The following is a 21,772-nucleotide window of genomic DNA, read 5'->3' on the forward strand; positions in this document are numbered from 1 at the left end:
GAAAACCCGGAAACGTCAGTGGGTAGGGTGGAACTGGGTAAAGTGAGTTTAGAACCGAAAAACCTAGAAAAACTAATTATTTTTTGGTAATTACTTGCTACTTAGTAGGTTGAACTTTGAAACTGTTCATATTGATATCTCAACTTTGAGAGACTGTAAGCCTAAAATTAACAAAATGATAGCTTAAAATCATGTGCAAAATTTAAACTATATTTTGGAAAAAAAAAACTATATATCAATCCAATTTTAAACAAATAAGATGTTTATATTTTATCATTTTTATAGAATATAAAGTATAAAAACAAATAATTAAAAAATTGAAAATTTTCAATTTTGATATCCCGACTTCAGGATCTGTAATTCACTGAATACTAAAGAAAAAATTAAAAAAATTATAATATAAATTCATCTACAAACTTTAAACTACAAGTTGGAAAAAAGTACATATCAATCCGACTTCACATCCTTGATTGTTACGATATGGATGGTAACAACACTATTAAAATTCAAATGAGTAGAAATAGCAAGATATGTGTGGAGTCGTATATTAATTCTTCAAAAAAATAATTATGGAGACAAAGGATACTCAAATATATATATATATATATATATATATATATATATATATATATATATATATATATATATATATATATATATATATATATATATATATAGAGAGAGAGAGAGAGAGAGAGAGAGAGAGAGAGAGTTAGGTTCAAATGTTTTTAGCAACTATTGTGTGCCTAAATGCACCAATGAGAATTCAAGAAATAATAAAGAATTAATTAAATCATTAAAGGGTATTTTAGACTTTTGGTACTTATAATTAAGGAAATGATTTAATTGAATTCATTCAATTAAGGAAATAAAGTTAATATATTTGACCTAGTTATGTTTGGGACTGAACACATTCATCATCGGCTCACCATCGCCGATTATGCTTTCTTCTACAATTGATGTATCCTCTTGTCTAGCACCCTGCTTCTTCCATGTACCTATTTGCACCACCGCCTGCAAGGACCTTCAACAAGATTCGGGCTTTATTCGATCTTATTTTACAGTCGTTATCTTTATCTCTCTCGTTCCAAATCCATGGACCGATCCTAGAATACAATGATTTATACTCACCAGTCATAGGTATGTAATTATATTTCTCAAATATTATCAGTTCAATCAAAACCGAAGCCACATAACCATTTATGCTTTTTTTTTGTTCGATCGTATGGAAACCGAACACAGGAGGTATACCCTCCTGTGTAACTCATTTGATGTTGCTGGTTCTGAATTGGTATTTTTTTCATTCATGATTCATAGAAAATTTGGTGATTTAGGGAGCGCCCTTAAAGTGTTTGATGAAATGCCAAAGAGAAATATGACAGTCTCAGATTGTATTCATGGTTAGTAATGGAACACCGGTTAATGAGGAGATGCTGGTAAGTTTACATGAACTTTATTGATCTTTGATTAAGTTTTTTGAGTTGGGTTTTTGTAATTTTTTATTTTTTTCAGAAATTCAGAGACACCATTCTTTGATGGCAAAGAACTTGTAGCTTGAAGTATAGATGATTCAATCTATGTTTATGATGTTGAAGCAAATATCTATCCTGATCATAGATTTGATGTTGAAGCAAACTGACTTTTCCTTATGTTTATGATGTTGAAGCAAACAGACATATAGGCTGATCATAGCTTTGACCTTGTTTACCTTTTTATAATATTTCCATTCTGAAAAAATAGTTTATTATATAAGAATATTATTGCTTTATTCTGATAGAATTTGTAGTTAATTAATTATATGTTTAATGTGCAGTTGTTAGAAGTGTATCACTACAAAGTATTTGGCAATGAATTTGTGATCGAAATGGCTTGGAAGAATGGCTTGAAGACCTGATGGGAAAGACTCCTTGTATAAAATCATTCTCATGCAATCTAATTCTGATAGAATGTCAATGTCACAAAATATCAATCTCATAGAATGCTAGCATATTTTGAATTGGCTTAGAGGTCAAACATACACAAGACATCTAGAATGTTGTTATTTTTTAAGAATTATACTTGTTATTCTTTCAGAATGTTTGTTATAATTCAATGAATCACAATCGTACAATGTAATTATTTGGTATATTATTAGTTCAAGAATCGATTTTGTGTATTCTTTCAGAATATATTTAGTAGTTTATGGTTGACATTCTGTCATTCTGACAGAATAAAATCGAAAAATATGTTTACTACTTTATGGTTAAAATTCTATCATTCTGACAGAATAAAAATCGGATTTTTAATTTTAAATTAATTTAAAATATTTAGATTTTTAAAAATAAAGGAATTAATTATCCCTAAAAATCCGAAAATTTCCTTTTTTAATATAGGTTAATTGACTAGAATGCCCTTATGTTCAAATTTGTGTGATTATATGGTACATGTTATCCTATTCTACTATCATAGACCCTCAGATCATGACCTTTCATTATATTCCATCCAGTGGTCCAGATCTGTGCATTCTGGCACACAATAGTTAGTAAAAACAAAATAACCTAACCCTATATATATATATATATATATATATATATATATATATATATATATATATATATATATATATATATATATATATATAGGTTCAGGTTCATTTGAGATCATTCTAATTTTGTGAGACCAAATCTAAAAATAGTTTTAAAATGCAAAATAAATAGAAAAATCCAAAAAAAAAAAATTTAATATTATTTTCGGAACTTGAATTAACTAAAAAAAATAAAAAAAATAAAAAAATCCCGTTTTTTTTTTTGAAAAATATGTGAAATATTTTAAATAGAATATTACACTGACATATTCTAAAAAATAATTTTAAAATGCAAAATAAATGGAAAAATCTAAAAATTCTTTTTTTAAATATTATTTTCGGAACTTGAATTAACTAAAAATAATAAAAATAATAAAAAAAATTCTATTTTTTTTTTTAAATACGAGAAATATTCTAAATAGAATATTACACTGTACATATTCTAAAAATAATTTTAAAATGCAAAATAAATGGAAAAATCAAAAAATTCTTTTTTTAATATTATTTTTGGAACTTGAATTAACTAAAAAAATTAAAAAAAAATTAAAAAAAAAAAAATTCGTCTCACGGTCTCACAAAATTAAGTCGTTTCACATGAACCTAACCGTATATATATATATATATATATATATATATATATATATATATATATATATATATATATATATATATATATATATATATATATATATATATATATATATATATATATATGATGATTCATTTTTCGGTAAGAACTCATGAAGACATTTTAAAAAAATTGAAAAAAAAAATACAAATCATAAATAATCAAGCATTGTATTATATTCAAGAGAAAAAAAATTAGAAAATAATTTTGGATCATTAAAATTGAATCATAGATCATTTTTATGATCAATGATTCACTTTTTAGATCCATGATTCAATTTTAATGATCAAAATATTTTTTTCCTAATTTTTTTTTCTCTCTAATATAGTATTATGCTCGATTTGTATTTTTAAAATTTTCTTTTTTAAGATGTTATCACAAAAAAAATTGTCTATCACCGGAATTGGACTTTATATATATATATATATATATATATATATATATATATATATATATATATATATATATATATATATATATATATATATATATATATATATATATATATATATATATATATATATTTGAGTATCCTTTGTCTCCATACTGATTTTTTTGAAGAATTTATATAGGACTCCACACATATCTTGCTATTTCTACTCATTTGAATTTTAATCAAGGTTGCAAAAAACGTTTAACGTTAGCTAGTCAGTGGACTGGGATCAATGGATTAATCGGCTAGACGGAGATTAACCGGGTACCATTAATTGCTAATTTTTGGAATTTAAGAAAAATAAATATGACTAATATCATATCAAAGTTCGTAAATACCAGTAATATGATAACAAAATAGGTTAATATGATTAATACAACACTAATCATGCCTCAAATAATTTCCATTAATATAAAACTTCTTCAAAATGTTAAAATTTCTTCGTTTTATAATGTTCCACTCATTATGTATGCAAGGATTAATCGCTAGGCGCCCTCTAATCGGTCGAATAGCGCCTAGGGATTAATCGGAACCTAGTCGGAATTTTTACAATAGTGATATATATATATATATATATATATATATATATATATATATATATATATATATATATATATATATATATATATATATATATATATATATATATATATATATATATATATATATATATATATATATATAGGACCGTGTTGCACACAAAATTTGTTCCATATAAACAAATACAAAATAAATATGAAAGTGGAAAAAAAAGAATAGGACGCTAGCTTAGTTATAGTTATAACATTCATTGCATGTTGCCCCAAATCATTTTTTCGCATGTTTAGATGGTAATATATGTTGAAAAAAATGGCACATCGTACACCGGCTAGGATTCGATGAAGTTGAAAACATTGGGCAAAAAAAAAGCAAGTATAAAGGAATCTCTAACCTTACACTAAACAATCATTTTTATACTATAATTACTCTATAATGCTCCAACCCTACACTATACATAACACTATATATAGTGTTGGATTTTAGTGTAACACTATATATAATATTAGGTTTTAGTGTAACACTAAATATAACTAAATATAATGTTGAATAAAGATACCTAAAATATTATTTTTAGTGTTACATATAGTTTAATGGGTTGAAGAACTTTGGTTTATAAACTACATTTTACACTATAATTATAAATATAGTGTAAAAAATAATGTTAAGAGTTGGAGATGATATAATTGATGATAAAATGCACACAGGTCAAATCATCTTGTAAGTGGCTATCATACTACGTGCTTTTTATTTTTTATCATAATGTTTTCTTTAAAGTCCGATCACCATCTTTTGCCGAATTGTCATAAAGAGTGAAATACATATGATAATATCCCATTTTATGTTAATATTCATGTCATAACCCTTATCTCCCCCACTTAGGGATGCAAATTTTACCCGTGGATTCGGGTACCTACAAGTACTCAACCCTAATGAGGTGTGTGTTACCCGTTTTAACGGGTAACAAGGTGGGGACGGGTCTTGATTTTCATACTTGAAATGCGGACTATAATTTTTTTTTATTGGCTTGAGAAATGAAGCGCCATTTTCGTGATTATAAAGATTGACATTTAGTAAAAGTGATGTGTGAGAAACTCAAATTGTTTTATAGTGTGATTGAGATGTTTTCTAGGGACAAATATTAAATCGCTAATCTTTTTTCCAAAGATTTGTGAGATCCAAATTAAAGAGTGAATTATATCATCTTATGCGGAGATCAAGACAATGACTACCAATATGATTGAGAAGTTTGACCAACATTAGTCTCTCATACATGGAGTATTAGCCATAGCTACTATTTTGGACCCAAGATTTAAATTGAAGTTGATTGAGTATTATTTCCTCAAAATTTAAGGTGATGAGTCCCCACATGAAGTTGAGCGAGTTAGGAAGTTGACTTACGATTTGGTAAAAGAATACAAGCTATGTGATGGCAAAGAAACCCATTTTTTGTTGAATAATTCTAATTCTAGCATGGATATTGATGATTATGGAGATGATCCTTTTGTGAGTTTCTATTTATTTGTGAGTTCTACTTCAGTTATTGATACTTACAGATTTGAGTTAGATTATTATTTATAGGAGAATGTTTGCGAAGGACCGAAAATTTTGATATTTTAACATGGTGGAAGGCTAATGGTCTTAAATATCCTACTTTGCAAGGAGTTGTTAGAGATATTTTGGTTATATTGGTGTCTACAATTGCTTCTAAATTAGCTTTTAGTACCGTGGAAGACATGTCATTTCTCATCATAATAAGTTTCATCCGGAGACATTAGAAACATTAATTTGTGTACAAGGTTGGCTATGGGATAAGAAATTACTCAAGTTAGATATGGTTTTCTATATTCTAACCCTTTTATATTTTATTTTTTTAACATAAAATATTTTGTAACATTACTTATATTTGTTTACTTTTTATTGTCAGGTGCACACTCAAAATGAGAAAAACATCTTGCAAAGTTTGAAGCTATAAAAGATGAAGAAGCGGATCCAAGTTTTGTGAATTTTGATACTTTGCATAGGAAGAATTTTTGTTTTATTTTAGTTCTTTAAACAAACATGAATGTTGTGGATTTTGTCTTTATTGTAGTTGTTTAATATCGGTGGAGGAATGTTGTGGTTATCTTTTGTACTATTTTAAACATTAGAATGAAATATAGACTCTTGAATGTTTTGGTTATCATGATTATTATTATGTTTTATCTATATTTTTCAGATTTACAAATAAAATCACTTTTTTTTTTACTAAATAGATATCCATCAAGTTCCCGATATGCCGCAAAGATTTTTCTACCCAAACCCATCGAACCCATCTGGGATTTGGCAGGGAGAGGATGTGGACGGGTGTGGAGATCAGATTTCGGTATGGAGACATATATTGTAGTATCTGCTAATATTAGTTTCCGTTTGTATTCATACACACTCTTTAATTATGGTACATCACTTTAGAGATCCTTTACTTTTTAAGATAATAATTTATTTTTGGAATGTTGAAATCTAAAATATCTTGTTAGTTGTATAAAATAATAAAAATAAATTCTTATATGTCATTGTATATGAAATATATGCCTTCTAATAATAATAAAATATTTTTATTATGTTTGTTTCTATCATTGCACACATATTTTAGGAATAATAATCTTTAAATCTTGATACTTTTGGCCCAATAGTTCAAAGGATTGACAAACGTTTACTTTTTATGGCCAACTCTTTGAGGGATTGTAACTCATACGTGTCCGATTCATATTCTGAATGGTGTCCTCCCACCGCTCCAAAAATCGATTGGTATCACATATTGCTCTTCTAAAGTACCCCCTCATCACCTTTTATGCTCTATATCTCTCTTCTTCCAACATTCACCACAAAAATAAGGTTTTTTTTTTTCATTCTGTCGGTGTCGAAAAGGGGGCATATGAGCTTTTTCTCTCCACTATTTAGTTCTTTGGACTCGGAGTCGAGATGATAAACCCTAAATTGGGTCGTATTTTATGCCAGTTACTACCACTGATGTATAGAGACCTCAGCTTTTGCTTCTCTTTTTCACCATTCGCATGTGATCATGATCAAAGTCCATTCCACCCTTTCCAATCACATCCATTCACCCTCTACAACTCTAACTCTTCTTTTTCGTTTGTGGTATTTGGGTTTCGTCATTCTATTTATCGTCCTCCTAAAATTTATTCATGCTTTAATCTTTCCTTTGCAAGTCGTCTAGGGCACTCAACCACCATCAATGCCTTTTACTGAATATATCCACTGCTAAAACCCTCAAGAATCATCTTAGTGTAATGCTCTATACTTGCATTATATGTATCTCTTTTATCCTAATAACCTAAGTTTGGTTTATTTATATATATTTTCATACCTTCCAAGTGTTCAATTAAAGTTATGTTCGAATTTTATTTTATACAGTTCGTTATCTAGAGTTATGATTAAATCATCATGTGTATTGATCCTAATATGAATGTTCTTACAGTTGATACAAATGATGAAGTAAACCAATCAACTTACGGGAGGAAGAAGATGAAGCTGAGCCTGCTGTAATGTACATTCTCTCATCTTTTACTCTACTCTAATTAAAAACATATCTTAAATTTCTTTAGAATTTTACAGATCATAGATGTTGGAGATGTAGGTGGTGTTGTCTTGCAAAATTGTCTTTTGGGGGAGAAAGTTTTATCCTTTGCTCAAGACGTCTTGCTTCAACTTGGTGATGACATATGCATCTTCACTTTCAAAACCTTGCCTCATGGGTACATTTATGTCAGACTGGATTGTGAACTAAGCAAGCAACACACATTTTCTACTTTAACAAATTCTATTTATAGTTGTTTTGTGTTTCAAAATGACTTTATTTTTCTCTTTTCTTTTTCTTTTAGATGATGATTCTATAACGAGTAAGATTCTCTCTTTAATTTCATTTTAAAAACAAGTTATCTCCTTTTAAACAATTCAACAAAAATATTTAATCTTGATTTGTACATCAAATATGGGTCCCTGCATAGAGGATATTAAAAGTTACAACCATGAATACAAGAATAGACTAGACAAAGCAGGATAAACTGGAGACATACCCAATGAATTAGCTCTTGAGGTAACCATTAACCAACTCTTGAATTATTTTCTATCTTTGATATGATATAGTCATATAGTCAAATAGTTATGATATAAATTATTTATGTTTTTTTTTGTTGAAATGTGTCATCTACAGGTGCAGATAGGTTACTGAGGATACCATATGATTTAAAAAGATTTAAAGAGATGGATATGAGAGTAAAGTATGCCAAACATGATGGTCATAGGTGCAAGGAAAAGTAGGGGGTGTTCTTTTTGGAAGCCATTAAAGGGGCATGTGAGAGGTGTGTATGGAGGTTAGCTAATATGAAAGAAAACCGTGATCTTTGAGTTTGAAACAAAAGGATTGGAAACTTGAACTGCCATATGAAAGGGTTGAGTAGGTAACTTTATACATTGTTTACCAATAAGTGTTCATATTGGATTGTAACATTCACATTTTAGGTATTTACCTTTTTTCCCTCAAACATAAAACCTTTTGCATTTGGGTACCTATCCAATATTTTAGGCGTACGCTAGGAGTACGCTGGGCATACCGTGTTGAAGAGTTGGTTGCATAGGCATCTACGTACGCTGGGCGTACGGTCACCTGGGACAAACCCTAATTTTGGGGGTTTGAGCCCTATTTAAGCACCTTAAGTTTCTATTTTACATTCTTATGACTAACCTCCACCTCTCTAAACCCTAAGGATGAAACCCTAATTGCCATTTGAGTGTTTGGAGCTTGGAAGTGACATTTAAGGGTGTTTTTGGTGATCTTGAAGTAAGAAGAGCTCTTGGAAGCTGCATTGGTGTAGTTGAAGCATGTAGATCCAGAACCATCACCAACTTGGAGAGCTTTTGGAGGTATAAAGTTCTTAACTTGATGACTTTATGATAGATCTAATTTAAGGCATGATTTTGTGCATTTTATGGTCCCATGAGTCCTCCTTGTGGGTTTGAGCCACTCCACGAGCTAGGAATGCTTGATCTTAGCCTCTCTGATGTTCCTTGTGCATAAAAATGCTATCTTGATGTATATTGGACCATGCATGAATTACTCAACTCTTGGAGCAAATTCATGAGGCTCAGTTCGAGGATATGAAAGAAGAGCACTAGAAGAGTGAGCACATAGTGTGTCAGGTGGCTTCCTTAGATTATGATAGCCGGAGGTTATTGAACCTTCATCGGAGGTTATGGGTTTTGTATTTGGGTGGTACACATCAGGTTTTGATGGAGGAATCGTACAAGTAGAGATTCTTTATTCATCCCGAAGCAATAAAGATGTATAGAGATCTCCAACTTAATTATTAGTAGCCATGCCTGAAGCGAGATGTGGTATGGTATGTGGAGAGGTGCTTAACTTGCAGGAAATTCAAGGCCGAGTATTAGCAACCTCACGACAAGCTGCAGCCATTAGACATCCCCATTTATAAATTGTAACACTCAAAATTCAGGTATCCCATTATCCCTAGAAGTATTTCATTTTTGGCAAATTTAGACCTTCCGTATGCTGGGCGTACATATGTGTATGTTTAGCGTACACTTATGCATGCATCGGTGGGATGAAGATTGTACGCGAGGCGTACGAGGCCAAAGACCAAAACCTTAATTTCATGGCATGGACCCTATTTAAGCACATTTATGTCATTTGGACCAAACCCTAAACAGCCTCCATTGCGTCTTTTTGTCCTTAAACCCTATAATTGCAAGAGAGTGTGAGTTTTGAGCTTAAAGATGATTTTGGTGTCCCTTTAGTATGTTTTCAAGAAGAAGAAGGTGGTGTTCAAGCCTTGAACAAGGGTGGAGCTCTTGGATCCTGCATCTAGAGCATCTTGGAGAGCTTTCGAAGGTAACAAGCTTGCATCTTGCTTATCCTTTTTTCTTTTTGAGTTAGGGTTGTCTAGAAGTCTACTTTTGAGTCCATAAATCCTCTCTTGTGAGTTTGAGCAACTCTAGAGGTTAGGAAGGTTAGAGCTGAGGTTCTTTGGCTTGGTTATAGCATAAAAATGTTAACTTGATGACTTCTATGACTCCATGCATGAGTTAAGACCTTTGGAAAGGTGTTAATGAGATAAAATGGGTTATTAGGTTCACATATGGCAAGTAACGGCATAAAGTTGCCAACTTTATGCCTTAGGACCTTAAATACAACCAAGATCTGGGATTTAGACAAGGTGTCTTTGTGCATTAAGCACTTAATAGAGTTTGACACAATGCAGCTTGTATGTTGGGTGTATTGGGTTATACGATGCACATACAACCCATAAGCTTAGTACTCTAAGTGTACTGAAGAGATACGTTGGGCGTACACGTCCAGTGGATCTTGGGCCTCCTTCGGATCTTTGAGCCTTTTGGGCCCTAATTGATTTTGGGTCTGGACTTGTTATTGTGGGCCCTGAATTTATTATTGGGCCAGTATTGGCATGATTAATTGTTCCTTTTGGGCCATGTGACGCATTATAGTTTGGACTTTGATGCTAGGCCTATTAATGAAGGAAAGACTTTTGGGCCATAATGGAGAGGCTTGTACTTAGGATTTTGGGCCCTTGGCTAGGTTGTATCATAATCCTAATTAGGTTTTTATATATATATATATATATATATATATATATATATATATATATATATATATATATATATATATACAACATGAGATTCCGGGATTGATAGTCGAGCAACTATTGTTTTCAACAGACTAAGGTAAGTCTTCTCATTATATCAATAGGTCGAAGGCACCAATGCTGGCCCATTACTTGATACGTGGTATTAATAGTTGATATGAAATGGTTTGTTAGTTGGCATGTAATGACTTATGTGAAGACCATAGGGGGAGCCTATGACACTTGGTTATCAGACCATGGTGGGAGCCCATGACATTCCAGGTAAAGACCATGGGGGAGAGACTATAAAGGGAGTCCATGACAATACTATATATAAGATTTAAATTCAATTAAGAAAGATGGTTATAAAAACTTAATTAAACTCAACATTAAACAGAGAAAGCGGTTATCAAAGCATAGAAGGGTCTTTAATAAGCTAAATCAACAAATAACCAATAAATCTGAATCCAACCATAAATCAAACCATAATAAGTCAAGTAACCCTGCACTAAATGAAAGTCATAGGGTTTTAGCCCATGATTTCAGCAGTAAAACACATAAAAACAAAATTGGCATGGTTGTTGTGAGCCCTGAATTTATTATTGGGCCCTGAATATATATATATATATATATATATATATATATATATATATATATATATATTAATACCACATTGTAATATCATAATTAAACCTAAGTAGAAAGTCGTAATTTAGAGTTATATTGCCTTAATTCTCCCAATTCCCAAGCTATAGTCGATTCCTTCACTTTCAAGCTTTAGAACATATCCTTGGCCTTCAAAAGTCGAAAGTATCTTCCAAAAAAAGTTCTAATTTCGAAGAAGAATGGCATGTATTTATAGTTTCTCGAAAAACAGATCACCACGACGTGGTAAGGCCACCACATCGTGGTCCTCGTTGTTATCCCGTGTTCATCAAAGTCTCCTTAATAAATCGGGAAAATCCATATTGCCACGTCATGGGAAAAATCACCACGACATGGAGAGTGTATTTTCTTCTTCAGTTTAAATTCTTCTTTCAAACTCCTAGCTTCCAGCTTCCTTTTTGCTCCAAGCATGTCTTTTACCCCTACAACACACTACATAACAAATTAAGTACCTTTTGTTCTATAAATGGCATAAGAATAATTAGAAATATTAAGATATGATGTAGAATTAAATGAATGGATATGCACATATCAGTAACCTTTGTGTTTATTTAAAAATAAAAAATTTTGCTCATGGTTTTTGGACTGTTACAACCTCACTTATTTTTTTATTGTTATAATACTTTTTATAGAAATAAAAATTTATAAACTATCTTATTATTTTAGGCATATATATATATATATATATATATATATATATATATATATATATATATATATATATATATATATATATATATATATATCAACATTTTCATAATTGGAAAAACCTTAGAAAAAACCAACCTATTATCATCGAATGCTCAAAAAAACCATTATGTTATTTTTTTACACGATAAAACCATTTATTTGTTGATCATGCTTAAAATAATGCCTTGTAACCACAAAAACCTTGATAGCTGGTTACCTAAAATTTGTGTCATCAGAAAAACCCAATCTATTATCCTCTAATGCTTGAAAAAAAATATTATGTTATTTTTGTACAAAAAAAAAAACATTTTATTTCTAATTTTGTACAATAAAACCCTTTATGTTATGATTTTTGCAATAAAACATTTTACGTACCCCTTTATGTTCCATATTTTTTCCTTTTGAGAAATGATAATTGATAAATATCTCATTTATCATTACGGTTGCACACTGTCCAATAAGAGAAGTTTTCAAGAAGGAAAAATACAATTAGCTTCCTTGATTTCTAATTTTGTTATTCTTTATACTCATCATGTATCTCATTTCCACTAGTGGTATAAAGTTCTTATTAACAACTTGGCATTATATTGTAGTATTGTGTTATTTATAACTTCTACTTCATATATAAAATCAATGATATATTTAGAAGTTATCATGGTATCAAGAGTTTCTTAGGCAATCCCTCTTATAAAATATATCCCTTCACTTCTTGGCAATTTTCTCTCTCGTGTTTACATATCTTCATATAATCCTTGTAGTACACACTCAAGCTCTAAACCTAAGCTCTCTACAGTTAGAAACCATGTCTTTGATCCTACTCTCTATCAAAGTCTTGTTGGAGCTCTCCAATATCCGACATTTACTCTTCGGATATTGCTTATGCGGTTCAACAAATATGTCTCTTTATACATGATCCTCGTAACCTAATTTTCTTACTCTAAAATGTATACTTCCATACCCTTAGGGGAATTTGTCTCTTGGTCTTCATCTTCGTCCTCAGAAACACTACTCTACTCTTGTAGTTTGTTTCTTTTTTGGTGGCAATCATGTTTCTTGGTCCTTCAAAAGGAAACACACCAATTCGAGGTCTAGTGTCGAAGCTGAGTACATGGAGTAGCCAAATGTTGTTGTTGAAGTTGTCTGACTTCACAATCTTCTTGAGTTGTCATGTCCATTATCTCATACTACTGTTGATTTTTGTGACAATGTTAGTTCAAACACAGTACATCACCAAATAACCAAACATGTGAAATAGATTTATATTTTGTTAGGAAACATGTTTCTATTTGTCATGTACACGTACTGCATGTTTCTTCTGCTCACCTGTTTGCTGATATTTTTACTAAAGGATTACTTACATAATTATTTTTGGACTTTCAAGACAATTTAAGAATTTATGAACCTCCCGCTCAAATTGACGGTGAGTGTTAAACTATTATTTATTGGATAGTTTAGGTGTTTTTCTCATGATATAGTGTAGAGTCCTTTATGTAATTGTAAAATATTGGTTGTAACATTTATAGCAAAGAAATACATCAGAAACCTAACATGGTTATTTTCACAAACCAAGCATACCATTTTTTATTATGACAACTTTAGTGTTGTATACTTCAAAATCAATTCTTGTGTAATGTTGTATACTTGAAATCCATTCTTGTGTAACATAGACACATGAAGCACATAAATATTAACATTCACTTTGTTCATGATCAAGTATCTTTGGGGTTAGTTTGTATTAATCATAACCTGTAATTTATTTCTAAGTGGAACTAATCAATTAAAAGTTTACCAAGTATATTTTATCAAGAGAAAAATACATGGCATAAAAGGGTAGATAATTAATTATTGTACAAAATCATAATATAAAAGGGTTTTTATTGTACAACATCAAAAAAAATATTTTTTTTTACAAAAAATAACATAATGGTTTTTCCGAACTTTAGAGGATAATAGGTTGGGTTTTTATGATGTCACAAATGCTATGTAACCAGCTATCAAGGGTTTTCCGGTTACAAAACATTATTTTAAGCACAATCAACAAATAAAATGGTTTTATAGTACATAAAAATAATATAATGGTTTTTTCGAGCATTGAAAGATAATATGTTGGGTTTTTCTAAGGTTTTTCTTTTTCAAAACCCATATTTTATATTTTAATAACTAAAATAACTAATTTATTTAAGGTATAATCCAATAAGAAATAACCCTAAATTTAAATAAAAGAAAAAAATTGTTTGTCAATCAGCAGACGTTGTTTCATTCTTCAAGACACTGATTCCTGCTTCACACCTTCATAAATCGTCGATCATCAGCACATGTTGCTATCGTCGACAACCTCTCCTCCGTTATAGCCAACGACGACTCCGACCTCCGACAATCTTTCCTTCTCAGCACCAATTGTTGTTCACATTATACTTCAAAGATTAGAGATAACATGTTCACTTTGTCACTATGTGTAGGGTTTTATTACTATTGTTTCATTTTTATTATAATTATGTATGACAATATCAGTAGCGAATCTAAAACCAAAAATCACATGATTCCTTGTGTAAATAAAACTAAAATAGGTAGGTCATTTAGCAAAAATAAGTAGGTTTTTTTAACAAAAAATAACATTTTTTTATATACATTTGTTGCATTAAAAAAAAGGTAAATCCTAGGACCTACCTTGTATAAACATAGCTACGCCCCAGGGCAATATGTCGTATTAGAGGTTCACAGGGTAGTAACATGTAATATTACCAACTTGAATTATTTATTGTGTTTTGTGATTAGCATATAAATGATTTTTTTTTTTGTGAAAAATATATCAAGATATAAGACTTCGTCGGGTATAATTGTAAAAACTTTCAATCTTTGTTTCTTATACGACACGACCTGAATCGAGAATCGCAACTGGTATTTTTGATTTTTCTTTTATTGATTTCATTTAAATAGTGAATCATATGTTTTTACGTTATATATTTACCACTGCTATAATAATAATAATAATGTTAACCTAAAACTTATTGTTATTTGATGCATTTAACAAGTAGATATATTCAAATTATAACTCTCATTAGCTTCTTGTATTTTCAAAACAAAAATCATCCAACATTTCCTTTAATAGTGATTCATCACATCTTCATGTACCATACCAAAACCACCGTTAATCTCCTTTCATTCTCATGACAACTAGAAGACAACCTCAAAATAGAACTTAAAAATATAAAAAATAAAGTAAAATAAAATAAAAAATCACATGGTCTACATCACCCAAATCAATACCAACAAAATCTTAACTGTCACCTCACGTACCCCACACTCAGAAAAAAATAAAAAATAAATATTAAATTAATTTTATATCCCTTTTAATGGTTACTTGGACCTGGGCCTGGCCCAAGATTCGACATTCTAAGGCCCTGATTTTGATTGAAAGAATTGATCTTCTCAAGCTTTAACCCGGCCCGAAACCTTGCAATAAAAGTATCAGCTTTCGTGTCAACGTCAGGGCTCGGGCAAAACAACGGCGATGGAGCGGCGGATGACGGCGAATGGGCATCATCTCCGTCAGGAGACACACTACCCGAGCTCAATGTGCTCTGCACTCTAACATAATCACCTTCCACCGGAAACTTCCAATCCGGCATCTTAAACGGTGGCATTGGTGGTGGAGGAGGAATTCGATTCATTGGAGATTCTCCGCCGCTTGAGCTATCATCAATGCCGTTAAAAAAATGCATTTTTACTGGTACTCGAGGTTTCTCTGTTATGAATGGCGACACCCGGGTTATGTTTGGTTTTGGAGCACGCGCCGCTGTACGTGGCGGCGGCGGAGGAGGAGGAGAAGGAGGTATTGATGATGCGATCTTCTTTCGTCTTTCTTTTTTAGATGTAAATAAGTTGTTGAGAACTGAAGAAGGTGGAGGTGGAGGTGGCGGCGGAGGAGGCGGCGGTGATGGCGGTGGTAGATGAAAGTTTACAGGTCGTTGACTATGTCGTAAAAGAGTGTCCAAATTGTCCATGCTTCTTTGCCTTAGCCTTTTCTTCTTTTTTTGGTAGAACGATGTGAAGAATCGTTTAGTTGCATTCCCACCGGTCCTTTTCCGTTCCACCCCGCCCGTATTTCGCTCGGGGTCTTGTAATTCCGGCAAGATCCGCGGGGGAGATGGTGATTCTGGTGCCGGATCGTCAATTGGCGACGCCAGTTTTCTGGGTTCAGAGCTTCTTGCCCTTCTTCTCTCTCCTTTACCTCTTTTTCTACTAGTTTCTCCCCTTCGCTCGGAATCTTGAAATACCGGCGGCTCTGTTTCCGGCAATACTTCATTAACCTCCGACCTGCTGCTTATTTCTCCGTCGTCTGCAGCAACATTATGATATCTTCTGATTGGCTTCTTTTTTGCAGCACTAGGCCTAGGAGCAGGTGGCTGCGGCGGCAGCGATTGTGGAGAAGGCAGCTGTGGCGGCGGAGAATATGATTCATCTTCAGGAGCTGGCGGTTGTGACGGCCGAGAGTACGATTCGTCTTCAGGAGCTTGCGGCTGTTGCGACGGAGGATACGACTCTTCTTCGGGAATCGGTGATTGTGGCGGCGGCGGCGGCGGCGGAACATATGAATCTTCTTTAGGAAGGTCCACCACCGTATCAACATGAACCTCCTTAGTATCTGAATCTTGTTCTCGCCGGAAATAATATCGATCATAGTTCAAAACCCGGTGACTGTTCAAATGTGTATCATCGGAGAATCGCCAAGGAGCTTCCACACGGTGGTTCCACGGCGGCGATAGCTCCCGTAGATCAGGGTAAGAACTAGTACTCCTATGCCTTCTTAGCCCAGTGATCGGTTGATCCGGAAACTCATACCATTGATGTGGGGTTGAGCTCGAAGGACTTGCAACAAGAGCTCCGGTGGATAAATCCGATCTACTCCGATCAAATCCAGATTTTTTATCATTATTAATGTTTCTACTAAGAAACCCAAATGCCAACGCAACAAAAACCAACACCAAATTAATTGAATCCCAACTCCTTTTAACTAAATTTGGTCTAAAAATCTGAGATGTGAATGAAATAACCGATGGGATTATGAATACCATGGAAAGAATTGCAAATACGAGCAAGAGGATGATGAGGACACCGGAGTTGAAAAAGAGAGAGGAGGCACGGCGGCGGTAAAGCTCAGCACGGCGGACATTGGCGGTGCTTTGTATCCAAAATGGGGTTCTTGGTGTCTCTTCACCGTCTTCCTCCATAAGTTTCGGTGGGTTTCTTTGATGAGAGAGAGAAGAAAGAAGAAAAAGGAGGAGATGAGGGTTTGAGAATGCTTTTGTGTCGTTTGGTTTAAGCTTTTGGTAAAGTCATTATATAATATAATGCCATTTTATTAAAAAAATAAGAAAAAGTATTAACTTAGATTCATTTGTAGCATTCTTTTGATATATCTTTTCTTTTATACTTCAAAAAACTATTTTTGTGAAACATTTATGACGTGAAGAAAGAAGGTAAAAAATTTATCCCATGCCAAATGTTAACAACAAACCCCGAAGACACATTATACACGATACTAAATTTGCAAATGTAAGAAATACGTTGCGCGTATACAGAAAAGGGAACTTATTACCATTTATAATTTTGAAATTGTCTTTAAGCGTAAGATAATACTAATAATAAATTTTTATAAATTAAAATAATAACATCAACTTATTTATAAAGATAAATTTCAAAAATAATACGGAACTTTTCTTTTTTGGTTCAATTTTTTTATTTAACCACTAAAATTTTGATTTTTTCGTTCTAAAAAATTTTGACCATAAAATTTTGAATTTATAAATACCAGTATACTTTTATATTTTTTATTTAACCATTCGGATATTCTTTTATCTAACCACAAAGTTATAGAAATAATGATAAAACATTTTAGCTGAATACAAGGGTTTTCCTACCTATACGATAAAATAATAATAATAATAATAATAATAATAATAATTCTGCCAAATACAAGGATTTTTGTATTATAGATTATGATACATCTTTGATTATAGATTATGAATATGAAAACTAAAAATATTTGAATGACCATATAGCTTTTATATTTAGCTTATTGTTATAAAAATAATATCATAATCTTTGATTGATATTTTTGATAGAGATATATGATTATGTGTAATTTATTCTAATAAAGACAAAAATTGAAACTTAGACGCTAATACCATATTAAGATTGTTTAAACGTTTTGTTTAACTCCATAATTTTTTTTTTTTCAAAATGTTATAACATTCTTTTATATAATTATGTTCTACGTGTTTTTAAAAGCACATTTAAGATTTCATTAATAATCAAGTATTTAAAAAAAAAAAAAAAAAAAAAAAAAAAAAAAAAAAAAAACTACATATTAAAAAACATTTATATAATTAAACTCTTATATGCAGTTAAAGTTGTTTTTATTCAAAGTTTTTATAGTTAATTCATTAAAAAAAGGAACGTTGTGCTAGTGATTAAAATTGGAAAATCACCAATTATACCGGTTTTTATTAGAAAAAAGTTGTAGTTAACAACGTTATCAAAAACATCTTTTACCGAGGTTATACCCGATTACGATAGTTGTTTTGAAAAAAGAATCACATTCTGAATGATTATATCATAAACATATTTTTTTAGTAGTTCAACCGAAAAAAAATAATAAATAAATAAATACGTTGAATTTTATGGAATTCACTCTTAATAATAACAACAAAATATAATTTCTTTTAATATGGAATTTGAGATAATAGTTCCCCAGCTTAAGGGTTGAGGCTTTAAAGGTTCTAGTCTTGTTGAAAACAAAAAATATAAATCGAAGAGTAAGATACTTGATACATGTGTTATATATATATATATATATATATATATATATATATATATATATATATATATATATATATATATATATATATATATATATATATATATCTTTACTACTTATAAAAGAAATCTAACTATTTCTATAAATAGATTGAATATAATAATATTATTTTTTTAAGACGTACAAACGATTAAGCTAATATTACAAACAACCATTAATAAAATAATATTAAATTTTAAATTTGTTTTGATTCCTTATATTTCTCAGCAAAATCCTAATTTCATGGTCATTCAAAATTTAAAACTTTTTCATCCTAATACGCTTCAACAAATATCCTTTAAATGTTGCTTCACCAAATGCGAACTGAATATCACCATTAAATTCTCCTCGCATTCCATAGATGCGAACACAATCCAGATCTCCGACTCCAAGCTTGCGAAATCAAAATCAATTAACCTCAAACAAATCGTGAACTTCTTATGCGAACTGTTTTGACCCACAAAACCAAATGCGAACTCAATTGATGTCATATGCGAACTGATTTCATAGATGCGAACACAATTGATTTCATATGCGAATCCACATCCATCGATATGAAACCAATACCAGTTACAAGCAATTAGTAGCAACAACCATCGATCCTCTAATTTTCAATTACTCAGCCTTCGCTTTTCATACAACCCGTCGACCCTGAAAAATCGATAAACACCAAATGTCTCATTTTTAGATCGATTTTCTGATTAAATGTCATATTTGAAGAATGATCGATTTTCTGATTAAATGACCCCATTTTGCGAAGTTGGACCACTTATATTATTTCTTGAAAAGATCAGGTGCCAAATGCGAAACTCTAAGCTTTCTTCCCCAATTCGCATTTATACATTAAAAACTTCGCATTTTCATTCAAATTCTTCGCATCTTGCATCCATCCGTCTTTGAGTTCATTCGCATTTCATCGCATTAACTGAGAAATTAATCAATTGTCTCATATTCGCATTTCAGTTGTTTGAGAAACCCAGATACGAAGCCAAATGCGAAACCCACTAATTTCAAATGCGAACCAACCAAAAATCATCAACCACGTACTTGTGTCACCAAATGCGAACTGAATATCACCATTAAATTCTCCTCGCATTCTATAGATGCGAACACAATCCAGATCTCCGACTCCAAGCTTGCGAAATCAAAATCAATTAACCTCAAACAAATCGTGAACTTCTTATGCGAACTGTTTTGACCCACAAAACCAAATGCGAACTCAATTGATGTCATATGCGAACTGATTTCATAGATGCGAACACAATTGATTTCATATGCGAATCCACATCCATCGATATGAAACCAATACCAGTTACAAGCAATTAGTAGCAACCATCGATCCTCTAATGAGGAAACAGTTTCCTATTCGATTGTGCTTTGCAATGACAATCAATAAAGCTCAGGGACAAACAATTCCATATGTAGGTATCTATCTTCCAGAACCAGTATTCTCGCATGGACAACTTTATGTTGCATTGTCCAGAGGGGTTTCACGTTGCAATACAAAAGTATTAGTAAAGCCTAACGAAAATTCAAAAGGTTATGGGGTTTATACAGCAAATGTGGTGTATAAAGAAGTATTGCACGATTAATATTTTGTGTCGTCTTGACTGGTTGCTTTTTATTGGTTATTTGATGCATGATGTAACAAATAACACCATAGTTTGATTATATTGTCTTCAACATGTACTTTTTTTTAACATAACAATTTTGTAATGGAAACATATCACCGAAAGAACTCACGTGCCCCGCCGCTTTGCGCGGGTAGACGGCTAGTATATATATATAGGGTTAGGTTCATTTGAGACCACCTATATTTTGTGAGACCGTGAGACGCATTTTTTGATTTTTTTTGATTTTTTTGATTTTTTTTTAGTTAATTCATGTTCCGAAAATAATATTTAAAAAAAGAATTTTTTGATTTTTCCATTTATTTTGCATTTTAAAATTATTTTTAGAATATGTACAGTGTAATATTCTATTTAGAATATTTCACGTATTTTTCAAAAAAAAAAAGAATTTTTTTTTATTTTTTTTTATTTTTTTTAGTTAATTGAAGTTCCGAAAATAATATTTAAAAAAAGAATTTTTAGATTTTTCCATTTATTTTGCATTTTAAAATTATTTTTTAGAATATGTCAGTGTAATATTCTATTTAGAATATTTCACGTATTTTTTCAAAAAAAAAAAAACGGAATTTTTTTTATTTTTATTTTTATTTTTTTTATATTTTTTTTAGTTAATTCAAGTTCCGAAAATAATATTTAAAAAAAGAATTTTTGGATTTTTCCATTTATTTTGCATTTTAAAATTATTTTTAGATTTGGTCTCACGGTCTCACAAAATTAGAATGATCTCAAATGAACCTATATATATATATATATATATATATATATATATATATATATATATATATATATATATATATATATATATATATATATATATATATATATGTGGAGTGGTTCAAATGAAAACAAAAAAATATTAAGAACCATAAGAACCTCTAATTTTATCACCTAAATTTAAAGAGATGAAAGTCGGCTGTTAAAAAAAACTCATATTCATGGGTATTTCTTTTGTAAAAAGAATGTGGGTTTCTTTCTATAAGAAAACAAACTATATATTTCACGTCACATATGGAGAAGCATATAATATATAGTTGAAATTGAGCTTGCAGTAAAACTCCCAAAACGTGTACACAAAGTTAAGCATTGGTTAATGAAGACAAAAGAGC

The 21,772-nt window shown here is 31.0% G+C and overlaps 1 protein-coding gene across 1 annotated transcript; it reads right to left on the reverse strand.

Annotated features, from left to right (window-relative positions):
• Nucleotides 1–15,305: 15,305 nt before the first annotated feature.
• Nucleotides 15,306–17,510, reverse strand: LOC145045445 (uncharacterized). The gene has a single exon (XM_078993770.1). It carries the CDS (start codon nt 17,405–17,407, stop codon nt 15,527–15,529), a length of 1,881 nt encoding a protein of 626 aa, XP_078849896.1. The 5' UTR covers nt 17,408–17,510; the 3' UTR covers nt 15,306–15,526.
• Nucleotides 17,511–21,772: the final 4,262 nt, after the last annotated feature.

Source organism: Lactuca saligna, chromosome 5 (assembly GCF_052625555.1).
Source record: "Lactuca saligna cultivar CGN05327 chromosome 5, ASM5262555v1, whole genome shotgun sequence".
Lineage (NCBI taxonomy): Eukaryota > Viridiplantae > Streptophyta > Magnoliopsida > Asterales > Asteraceae > Lactuca > Lactuca saligna.

Coding starts and splice junctions, on each gene's coding strand:
- LOC145045445 (XM_078993770.1), bottom strand. CDS start 17,407: ATGGAGGAAGACGGTGAAGAGACACCAAGAACCCCATTTTGGATACAA.